Genomic DNA, 10,989 nt, shown 5'->3' with positions numbered 1-10,989 from the left:
CCTGCTGCGGCTAGGGGCTCCCCAGGGATAGGAAGTGGGGCTCGCCTGGGCCTGAGAAGGGAAGGTGACACGGCCTCTGGGCCAGGTGCTTCCTGAGGCCACAGGACCCCACCTGCCAGCAGGGGTCTGGCTGGCTCCAGACAAGATTCTCAGGCTCCTTTTGTTGCAGGAGCTCCTGGGAAAGAGCCAAAAATAGCGGAGAGGGCATCCTGTGCAAACAGAAGGATGGGAAAGCCTGCCTGGCGCCCTTTCCCACTGACTCAGAACAAGCCGGTCCTCTGCCCTGACCTTGCAGAAGAGTCATGTTCCAGGCTGGTCAAAGGGATGGGGCAAAGCCAAGACGGCCTTGGTCAGGCTTCTGCACCCCAATTCTGCAGGAGGCAAGGACACAGGGTCACCTCACTGTGCCCCAGAACCTTAGCCCTTACTGGGGGCCATCTGTACTCCCTACTGAGGCTTCTTGTCAGGAACAGAGCTGAGAAAGGCAGGGCACCAGCACCCTTTGTTGGGAAGAGCTGGGAGTCAGGTCTTCACCTCATTGGTCCCTGACAGCTCAGTATGTTCAGGGATGCATTAAATAAAATGTAGTAGTTCTGTCCAGGAAGTAGGACATGGCTCTGCATCTCCCAGGAGCCCCAGTGAGGCCAGGCGGCACATGCTCACCCCCCTCCCACACCCAGGTGTACAGGAGACAGCCCCCCTCCAAAGGCCTGGGTTTATTCATTAATTTATGGCAATCCACTTTAGTTCTTGGGCCAAAGGATTTATAAAACATTACACTGAAAGGAGAAGAAACAAGCCGCTCTTAACATGGCCCAGCCCTGTTACCTGGGCATGACTCCCCGGGAGACCCGGAAAGGGGCAGGTTCTGGGAGTACGTTTCTCCATCCTTGGGTCACCGGTCCCCTGGGAGGGGGGGGGTGTGGACTCAGCAGGGTCTGCACACTGTCTACAGCAGGTCTGAGGCACTGAAGGAGCCATTTGGCCCTTGAATAAGTTAAATAACAAAGCCCTAAATTCACTAGTAACAGCATCACTGCGGCTGCTCCAGAGGAGGCAGCAGCCAACATGTAGTGCTTGGGATAAGGAGGCCACCTCCTAATCACCCACCAGGGGGATATAGTTACTGCTTTAGAGCTCAAGCAGGGGAGTGGCCACCATAGCTCAGCGGTTAACGAACACCGACTAGTAACCATGAGGATGCGGGTTCAATCCCTGGCCTCACCCAGTGGGCCAGGAATCCGGCATTGCTGTGAGCTGAGCTGAGCGTGGTGTAGGTTGTCAGCTGTAGCTCCAATTGGACCCCTAGCCTGGGAACTTCCATAGGCCACGCCTGTGACCCTAAAAAGCAAAAGGATAAGCAGCCCTCCTTCGGAACTTCCATAGGCCACGCCTGTGACCCTAAAAAGCAAAAGGATAAGCAGCCCTCCTTCAAGGGGACTCGCCTCCTCCAAGTAAGGCACACAGGTGAGCTCAGGTAGGTGAGCTGAGTCCCCGTCAGGTCTGCTCTACGGGCTCAGTCTGGGGCAGGACTGGCAGCTGTGGTGCCCCCTCCAGGCAGTCAGGGCTGGGCTGACTTGGAGGGGTTCTGGCAGAGTGGGAGCTAGGGGTGGGGTGGACACCCAGCCTGGAGAGGCTGGCGGCTGGCAGGGCCCTCTCCACAGGGAAGGGCCGAGTTCCCAGGCACGGGTCTCCGGGGTCTGCGGGCCTTTGACGCTGTGGCCTCTCAGCGGCTCATGCAGTTCTGGACGTCCACGAAGCCCAGGCGCTGCCTGCGTTTCCGCTGCTCTGTCATCTGAGGTCGACAGATGCCGGCAAGTCAAGTCAGGTCGGGTCAGGACGCTGGGCACCCCCTCCCCACCGCCCCAGGCTGCAGATGAATGTCAGCCCTGAGCCCTGGTCCTCAATTTGTGAGTCACAACCCTGACATGGTGCAGCTGGGGAAGCAGCGCCTGCCCGACTCTAATCACTGCCTCTAATCACTGCCACATGGGGCAGGGGGGCATCGGAGACTCGGAAAGAGGCCCCGGTCTCCCCACCCACCCGCTACAGGAGCTGGACCGCCCCCACCTCCCCCTTGGCAGGCTGGGTGTGACCAGAGCCAGCCTGGGGCTGCCCATCGGGGCAGCAGAGGCTGGGGCGCACCTGCTCCTTGAGCTCGTTGAGCTGGGTGGTGAGGTGGGACACCAGCTTCATGGTGGAGTTGAGTTTGTCCTGAAGAATCCGGATCTCATTCTGCTCCCCCTCGCCCTCATTGCTCACCAGCGACATGGCCCTCATCCGGGGGAACCAGTCCAGGTTCTTGTTCTGAAAAACATCTCCATGGGCTGAGCAAGCATGGGCCCAGCCTGGGACGGCCTCGTGAGAGACGCGGTTGTATGGGGGAGTCTGCTGCCACACCCTCGGCCAGATGACTCTGCAGGAACGTGTCATGGGGAAATCTGAGTCGTCCAGGGTCCTCCCTGGGCCCCGGGGGAGCTGGCAGTGAAGCCCCTGCCCAAGGCAGGCTGATTGCCTTAGCCTGGAGCCTCCTTTGGTACCCGCACCATCTGTTTACTCTTACAACGCCCTGCGAGACCCTTCCTTCCTTCCTTCCTTCCTTCCTTCCTCCTGCCTGCCCCACACCCCACACCCACGCCCCGCACCCCAGGAAGATGAGCCAGGCAGAGAACACGCCGGTGGGGGGGAGGGGGAACCCAGCAGCTTTCTGGTTCCTGCTGCAAACTGAATTTTTCAGACCCAACAGATAATCAGTCCAAATACAGACTTAAAAGAGACTAGAACCCTGCTCCCTTTTTCCCACCAAACAGGTCTTCCCTTTCAGGCTGCAGTTCATCTGTAGTGCAGTCTTTTGAAGATGTGCTACAGCTGATGGGACTACTTCCTATACCCTCGATGCCACCAGGCCTGACTAGCCTCTGCCTTCACCCCCTTCGCTACTAAATGGAACAGTTACGTTTGATTTCTCCTAAGTCTGATGGTTTCAAGTTCTTCCAGGCACCCTCTGGCCCAGCTGGAGAGGCCCCTAAGATGGGGGCCACAGAGCAGTGGCCATGAGCAGGTGGCCTATATGTCAGGCGTCTGCAGGCCCTGGGACCCCACCCCACACATGCTCTCGGGCCCCTCAGGTGAGCGGGCTCACATGGGCTCTTTCAAGACACCAGAGCCCACCCAGAGGTGTGCAGGGAGCTGGCTCCAGCTACCCTTCTCCTGCCAGCTCTCGGCGGGTGTCCGCCGCCCCCCGCCTCCCGCAGGGCACACCTTAATCATCTGGGCCACGTAGCTCTCGGGCCCTGTGTAGTCAGTCTTATTCTTCACGCGGACCAGCACGATGAAGTACAGGTAGTTCCACATGTTGTGCTCAAACTTGATGTGTTCCTCAAAGGACACCGTCTTGTTGTCAAACTTGTCCCTCTCCAGACCTGAGGGGGCAGAGGTGAGGGTGACCCAGGGCCACTGCAGCTCTGGGGAAACATGCACCTGGCTAGGTCACTTCTACTTAAAACAGCAGCCACTTAGACACAGAGCTCCCACCCAGCAGCGAGGCCTATGGGAGCCCAGGGGGCAGGAAGCACAGAGAAGGGGCCTCCAGGCGACCTGCCCCTGGGCCTCCAGTGACTGAGGGACAGCACTTCACATGGAGAAAAGCTCTGTACCCAGACCACAGGGTCAAGGCCATGGACCAGGCTTAGGTCCTCGTCTGAAACCCAGAGTTTAAAGGCCAGTCCCTGAGGCCTTTCCCGCCTCCACCTAGGACTCCACGTTCCGGCAGGGTCCAGCTCTCCCCAGCTCCGGGCCAAGTGCCGCTGAGCCATCAGCCCAGGACAGGCTCCCAGGGGCCACAGGGACCCAGGAAGGCCTGTGGGCAGGAGCGTGGCCTCACCACAGATGAAGCACGTAGTCTTGAGAACCTCCTCCTTCTTTTGCTTCTCACTGCGCAGGTCGGCAAAGGTGTCGATGATCACCCCAAAGATGAGGTTCAGCACGATGATGATGACAATGAAGAAGAACAGGAGGTCGTAGACCACTCGGGCCGGGAAGAGCGACTCCTGCGGGGGAAGCAGCAAGGCTGGGTCGGTCGGGTGGGGGCTCGGAGCCCAGCTCCACAGAAGGAGGTGGCCCCTGACGCCCAGCACCCTGGGGATGGCAGAGTGAGAGGCGCGACCCGAGGCCTGGGTGCGGGTGGGACTCAGTGGCTGGGATGCAGCCCCTGGGAGTCTGGCGTGGGAGCCAGGCTGGCCTGTTAGGGGAGGAGCAGCTTTGAACTCCTCTGCCTGCCCTCAGGATGCCCCTAGAAACTTCTGTTGGCCAGGAAGTGGCTTCACCCCATGAGAGTGGGGACACACTGACCTGGGATGCTGGGCTGCCCAGCCAAACCCCGAGGCCTCCTCATGAGCCAGCTGAGCACCCTGGCCCTCAGGCTGGAGCTCTGCCTTGAGGATGAAGCGGGTGTGGCCAGGGACCCACCGCTGACTCACACCTTCCCTACCCCGGGGAGACTGGGGGCCAAGGCTTTTCCTTAGTGAGCTGGTGGGGGTGCCCGAGCTGGAAGGGCAGGGACAGCTCAGCTACACCGTAACAGCACAAGACTGAGCGGGAAAAGGGGTGCAAACATTCAGGGACCCACCACCCTGAGGATGGGAGGCCAAGACGCTCTACTTGGCTGTGACCTGAGGGCGGAGCCCTCACAGCTGCTGCCCTGAACAGAGAGGGCTACTGGGGTGGGGGCACACTCACATCTTTTGAGGGCTTTCGGAGAATGTCGCCTACGCCACCACCATTGCGCAGCCCATGGTTCATGACGGTGACAATGCACATGAGCAGAGTGTCACAGGCCCGTTCCGTGCTGGCCTGCTCCTCGTCCTCTACAAGCAGAGTGCATGCTCATCCCCAGGCTGGACCACTTACCCCTCCTCCCACTGCACCGAGACCCCAGAGACACACCGCCCGCACCTTCCAGGACCTGGGGCACTGAGACCCTGGAGACACAGTCCATGTTGTTCCCACTGCACGTGTCCACAAATGTGGCAGCTCCATGTGGCATCCCCAGGGGGCTGGCTGGAGGGAACAGGGACAAGGTCACCAGGAGGTTCCCCTGGTTCTGTCCCCAGCCTCATACCCTCCAGGAAGCCCACCCTGAGCCTCGAGCCTCCCTACTCCACCCACTACAGGGAAGGGTCTTGATGCAGCTGCTCCACAGGCTTGTGTTCAAGGGCGGGGAGGGAGATCTGCACCCCACCAGGGACACGGGCAGCCCCACAAATACCGAGTCTAATGTGAGCCATGGTCCGCAAGCCAGAGCCACCCCGGGCTCTCCCAGCCCTGGTCTGTCCCAGGAAGAGGGAGGCAGACGGGTGTGAGCTGGACCACCCACCCCAGACCCAGAGGAGAAATTGCAGTGGGCGTGGTGGGCAAGAGCTCCCAGGCCCTGGCCTCATCCCGCACCCCCCGCCCCAGGAGAGGCGCCCCCAGACCTCTGGAGTGGTTGCCTGGCAGCCGGTCGACCTCAAGGATGAAGTCGTCCTTGAGGAAGAGGAAGCCGACGATGGAGAAGAGGTAGACCAGGATGAGTGCCAGCAGGGCCGTCAGCAGGATGGAGCGGCCGTTTCGAGTCACGCTCTTGATGACATTGAACAGCGTCTCCTCGCGGTAGATGAGGTCAAAGAGCTGCAGGGCAGAGATGGGTGAGGGCTGGGGACACCACTGGACCCAGGGCTGCCTACCTCCCAGGGGTTCCCCAGCCTCCCCCAGGGGGCTCCATGCTCAGGCAGGTGCAGCCAGGCCAGCAGTCTCCAAGGAACCCGGGTTTCTCAGGCCCAGGAAAGGGAGAGGGGGACCCAGGGAGAGTGTGAAGGTGGGATGGGCAGCAAATGCCACACAGTGGTAAGAAAATGGCTAGTTGTATGGTGCATCTGCTGCGTGCTTTCTGTGCCTTAGCTCACTCCACCCTCACAATTATTCTAGAAGAGAGGTGCTGTTAATGATCCCTGTTGTATAGATGGGGAAACTGAGGCACAGGCAGTTAAGAAACCTGCTGAAAGTCACACACTAGCAGGGGCCACGGTGGGATGCAAGTCCAGGCGGCCTGGCTCCAGGAGCAGCCATCAGAGCCCCCGAGGCCAGGCAGGGGTCCAGTGGAAGAGAGCCTAGAAAGCCATCCCTCCCAGCCCACAGCAAGAGGCCTGGTGCCGGGGAACTGTGAACCATGGCAGGAGGCCCCACCGCCCCACACCCACCCAGACCGCCCTGGCAGGGCCTCACCAGGATGCTGTAGAAGAGCTCATGGGCAAAGAGGCCCAGGACGCTGGTCAGGATGTAGCCCACATGGTAGAGGAACTCCACGTCCATGACCATGGCCTTATAGCCCCTGATGAAGGTGCCACGGTTGCCCACGAAGCTCACCACAAACACGATCTTGTTGGTCAGCTGTGGGTAAGTGCAGGACCTGGGGTCAGTCCCTCCTGTCCACCCTGAACCTCCACCCCTGTGGCTGTGCCCAGCCGGCGACCAGAGCAAAGGCTGGGGGTTTTTCTTTTCTTTTTAGGGCCGCAGGTGCGGCATATGGAAGTTCCTGGGCTAGGGGTCAAATCAGAGCTACAGCTGCCGGCCTATGCCACAGCAACGCCAGATCAGAGCCACAAGTGCAAGCTACACCGTAGCTCAAGGCGGATGCTTAACCCACTGAGCAAGGCCAGGGAGAAAACCCACATCCTCATGGATACTAGTCAGGTTCTTAACCCGCCGAGCCACAACAGCAACTCCTGAGGCTGGATCTTCAGTGGGATGGATCTGAGCTGGCCACGCTCAGCCTGGCAGGCAGAGCAATCATGAAAATGCATCCAGCCTTCGGGTTGCATCTGGGCTCCTTATTGGGACCAGAAGAGAAGCCCCCGGGTCCCCACTCGAGGAAAGGGAGGTGCAGTAGAGGAGGATGTGTCAGAAGCCCGCCCTCTACAGCGACTGAGTGAGCTAGGAAAAGGTGCCGCCCACTCGCCCCAGGCACCTGATTTCCACCTGCAGAAAACTGTCAGCCACAAAGCTCTGGTGTCTTCTATGGGCCCTCAGGCAGCACACAACCCATGCTGTGTAGGCAGCAGCCCTGAAACTGATGCTCTGCAGCTCTGTGTGCCCGCTGCCCCAGGTGTCCAGGGGGCCAAGGAGACAGAGTAGTGCCAACCTCGGGTCTATAATGAACCCGGGACCCCCAACACTGCAACGAGGGGGATGGGACAGAGCAGACCAGCCTGGAGGGGACAGGGGTCTCAGGCACTCACATTGAGGGCGCCCAGGATGTTGAGCGTGGGCCCGATGCCCAGGTAGTAGATGGAGCGCAAGATGAGCGCCACGATGAGGGGGCGGACGCTGTAGCGCTTGGTGAACAGGGCAGCAATGGAGAAGCAGATGAGGATCCAGAACAGCAGCGAGATGAGTGGGGAGCCCAGCACACCTGGGGGCCGGAGCAGCATTGAGGGCGGCACGGCCCAGCAGACCCCAAGGAGCCCCAAAGGTATGAGAGCTTTCCCAGAAGTTTCTGGGCACCTGGCTTTAGGCCCCATCCATCAGGCCTGCACCTGTGGGCCCGTTGCAGGAGACCCTCTGCAGCTGCTGCTACCATAACTGGTCCCTGGCTTGCAAGCGTGTGTGCTGGATCCCCAGGTAAAGGACCCTGCTGTCCCACTGGACTACCCGTGTCTCCCCAGGATGAGGTGCAGAACGCAGGGGCAGTGCAAGGGTGCTTCTCCCCCCTCTGCATGCCCTCACAGCCTGGCCGAAGGGGCAGGGAAGGCTCAAGGCCCTGCCGGCCAGCCCTGCGTCCTCACCTGTGGAGGCGCCCTCCACATAGGGGTAGAAGAAAGCAATGATGATGTTGATAAAAACCGCCAGGTTGAAGGAGATGCTTCCCCACAGGGTCATGCGGCGGGAGAACCAGTAGATGAGCGGCATGCCTGGGGAGGTGGTGTGAAAGGAGGGGACCCTGATTAACACCGTCTGCCCGCTGGCCGCGCGTAAGCTCAGGCCCCACTTCAGGAGGAAAACTTGATGGGCGCCCCCCTGGGGCGGGGGCGGGGCCAATACGCGGGGCGGGGCCGGGGGCGGGGCGGGGGCAGGCCCTCTCCCGCAGGCACAGAGCCCCAGGGGCAGCTGGGAAGAGCCCCGCCCTCCCACGCACGGGCAGGGGTCCTCACTGCGGAGCTTGCGCTGCCACTCCATCTCGTTGTGCAGGAAAGAGGACTGGTCGAAGAAATCGCTCACTTTGCTGCCCTGCTCGTCCTGCTCGGTGGTGGTGAAGAGCCGGTGCTTGGTCTCCTCTGTCAGGAACTGGCAGATGGCGGGCACCGGGAACACGATCTGCTCCATGCTGCGGTCCTGCCGCACGATCTGGACAAGGGCAGGTGAGGGTCACCCCCGAGTCGAGGCACTGGAGACCAAGCCCTCGCCCACCGCCCCAGCTGCCCCGGGCTCCACCTCTATCTGAGACGTGTGGTTCTCGTAATAGGCCAGGGGATCCTCCTCCTCCTCCTGGGCCGGCGCCGAGGGCTTGAGCATCTGTGACAGCTGCTTGTTGTTGAGGCTGAGCTGGGGATGGGGCGGTGCCGAGATCAGATCCAGCAGCCCCCACCTGCCAGGTCTGAGCCCAGCTCTGAACTACAACCCCAGTGAGTGACCGCCCCTCCCCAGCCAGACTAGCCGCAACCCCAAAGGGGGGACAAGCCTACAGAACAGTCAGCACCCTCCATGGTCCTGCCCAGGTGCGGCCAGAGGTCCTGCAAGGTTTCTAGACCCGCCGCAGACCCCCCACTGCAGCCTTGCTCCCACTCCTAAGTCCAGGCCACCAGTCTGGCTCCCACGGACCCTGAGCTCCGCCCCCACCCCCCGCCCCAATTCTATCCGTTCTTCATTCATCTCAGATTCCAGCCAGGCTCTGACGTCTCAGTCTCGCCCTTAATTCCTAGCCTCACCCTCAGATACCGTCCCACCCGATGTCCCTCCAAGCCCCGCCCCTAGGCCTAAGCCCCACCCCCAGCCCCATCCTCTGGGCCTCACCATGGAAGAGATGCCCTCAGCTTCCTCCTCTTGGATGCGCTTCACGGGCTTCAGCAGGTGCTGCAGTTGTTTGTTGTGCCTGGAGAGCTGCGTGGGAGGGCAGCACAGTCAAGGGGGCACAGGGGCTGGTGGGGTCAGACCGCCAGGGCGGGGCCCCAGGGTGGAACAGGTACCTGCAGAGCCAGGATGTAGATGTTGTGGCCCACTTCACGTGGGCTCACGTCTGAGTTCTCACGCTCCTCCTCCTGCAGGTAGGCCTTCTTGATGACGTCCACCTGGCGGGCAGGGCCTGCTCGAATGCCCTCTCCTGGAGCACAGGGCGCGCTGGGCCCTGAGCCCCATCCCCTCACACCCCACTGGGTCTGCCTCCCAGCGCAACCGCCCTCCCAGCCTCACCAGCTCCTGGGGCCGCAGGCTGATGAGGATGCGCTCGGCGTTTTCACTGTCATGCCGGCTCTCCATCAGGGCCAGGAGCAGCTTGGAGGCGTTGTCCTGTGGGGCGGGAGGCAGCCACAGGCCACAGTCTGAAGACCCCTCCACTGACTACACTGTAATTTCTTCTCATTCCCCGCTGACCCCTAGGGCTTGCTGAAAAAGCCCTGCCTACCAGCCCACCTGCAGGGAGCCTGCCCCCACACCCAGACACGTGTACCTTCTAGGATAAACCCCAGGAACCCTCTGCTTCCAGAGCAAGTGTCCATCCAGCACATCTGCTCACACATGCACTCATGTGTACACAGAAACACGCACACAGTACACACATAACACATGGCTGCGTATGTGACACCCAGGGCACACACACAAAACGCCAACATCACCCATCATCCACACCACTACACACTCGTGCACTTCCAGCACAACTGCACAAGCACGCCCGCGCATGCGCACGCGGGCTACCGCCAGCCCACCTTGAGTTGCAGCACCAGATCCATCCGATACTTGCACAGGGGGCTGATGTCGTTGAGAATCAGCGCAGTGATGATGTCTATGCCGTTGGACTCGTGCGTCACGATGCAGGTCTGGCGGGAGGCAGTGGTAGGGACTCAGAGGCCGGCCTCTCCTCTGCCGGCCCGCCCCGCCCTCCCCTGCCTCCACGCCGCGCCCTGGCCGCTCACCTGGTTCTCGTGGCAGGGGCCCTGGCAGTACTCGGTGAGGGTCTCCAGGGTCTGGATGACGAGGCCCACGTTGTCCTCGTTGATGTAGAGCCCCAGCAGCCCCAGGCCGCCCGTGGTGCTGCCGCACATGATATCCAGGAACTGCAGCGTCTCACACACCAGGTTGTAGTTGGTCTTGTTGTTCTGGCAGCGCAGAAAGTTCTGCAGAGCACAGGGGGCGGGGCTGGAGCAGGAGCGGGGCCGAGGCGGGAGGTGGGGGGGAGGGGCCGGGCTGCAGGGCGGGGCCGGCGCTCACCTGCAGGTCCCGGTTGTGGTTCTCGCACAGCAGCTGCAGGAAGCGCAGGATGGGCTGCATGATGAGCACCGACGAACCCATCTCGTTGCTCTGCACGCGCTCGCCCACCTCATGCCCGCGCCGCAGGCTGGGGCCCAGCGAATAGCGGGACGAGGAGCCTGGCACGGAGAAGGAGGCCACGCGGCCTGCGGGCAAAGCCCGGTAATGCTGGGAACCACCAGATCCCCTTCCTAGGTTCCCACCCTGAGTCCCCCGTCCAAACACCTTGCCCTCATCCCTGCGCCCCCTGACCCCCCTCACCCTGCACCCTCTGCGCCAGACCTTTGGCGGCAGGGTCGGCCGGCTCCCGATCCTCGCGGGGCTGACTGCCCAGTTCGCTCATATTGACCGCCACGGTGGACTTGGTCTCCTGCTGCGCCCGCTTCATGCGGTCATGCAGCACCTTGAAGAAGCGCTCTGACTTCTTGTCGCTGGTCATCAGGTTGTAGAAGGATTTCTGTGGGTGGACAGAGAGACCGAGCAGCCTCAGCACTG

General features: G+C 61.5%; 1 protein-coding gene across 2 annotated transcripts in view; it reads right to left on the bottom strand.

Annotated features, from left to right (window-relative positions):
• The window catches only part of ITPR3 (inositol 1,4,5-trisphosphate receptor type 3), a 65,384-nt gene continuing 55,096 nt past the window's right edge, over positions 702 to 10,989 (bottom strand). The window contains exons 40-58 of one of the 2 annotated variants that reach the window (XM_003128345.5): positions 10,777 to 10,951; positions 10,456 to 10,640; positions 10,161 to 10,361; positions 9,954 to 10,064; positions 9,442 to 9,537; positions 9,219 to 9,320; positions 9,046 to 9,132; positions 8,467 to 8,577; positions 8,187 to 8,379; positions 7,821 to 7,946; positions 7,275 to 7,447; positions 6,262 to 6,426; positions 5,475 to 5,667; positions 4,954 to 5,058; positions 4,738 to 4,865; positions 3,884 to 4,049; positions 3,262 to 3,422; positions 2,146 to 2,307; positions 702 to 1,795 (exon numbers count right to left, since the gene is read on the bottom strand). In XM_003128345.5, coding sequence (XP_003128393.1) covers positions 1,727 to 1,795; positions 2,146 to 2,307; positions 3,262 to 3,422; positions 3,884 to 4,049; positions 4,738 to 4,865; positions 4,954 to 5,058; positions 5,475 to 5,667; positions 6,262 to 6,426; positions 7,275 to 7,447; positions 7,821 to 7,946; positions 8,187 to 8,379; positions 8,467 to 8,577; positions 9,046 to 9,132; positions 9,219 to 9,320; positions 9,442 to 9,537; positions 9,954 to 10,064; positions 10,161 to 10,361; positions 10,456 to 10,640; positions 10,777 to 10,951 — 2,709 coding nt within the window. In that variant the 3' untranslated portion in view covers positions 702 to 1,726. The remainder of the gene's footprint in view (positions 1,796 to 2,145; positions 2,308 to 3,261; positions 3,423 to 3,883; positions 4,050 to 4,737; positions 4,866 to 4,953; positions 5,059 to 5,474; positions 5,668 to 6,261; positions 6,427 to 7,274; positions 7,448 to 7,820; positions 7,947 to 8,186; positions 8,380 to 8,466; positions 8,578 to 9,045; positions 9,133 to 9,218; positions 9,321 to 9,441; positions 9,538 to 9,953; positions 10,065 to 10,160; positions 10,362 to 10,455; positions 10,641 to 10,776; positions 10,952 to 10,989) is intronic. The other variant, XM_013977794.2, reaches the window with a different exon arrangement.

The sequence above is a fragment of the Sus scrofa genome, chromosome 7 (assembly GCF_000003025.6).
Source record: "Sus scrofa isolate TJ Tabasco breed Duroc chromosome 7, Sscrofa11.1, whole genome shotgun sequence".
Taxonomy (NCBI): Eukaryota; Metazoa; Chordata; class Mammalia; order Artiodactyla; family Suidae; genus Sus; species Sus scrofa.
This window is presented reverse-complemented; position numbering and strand designations above follow the sequence as displayed.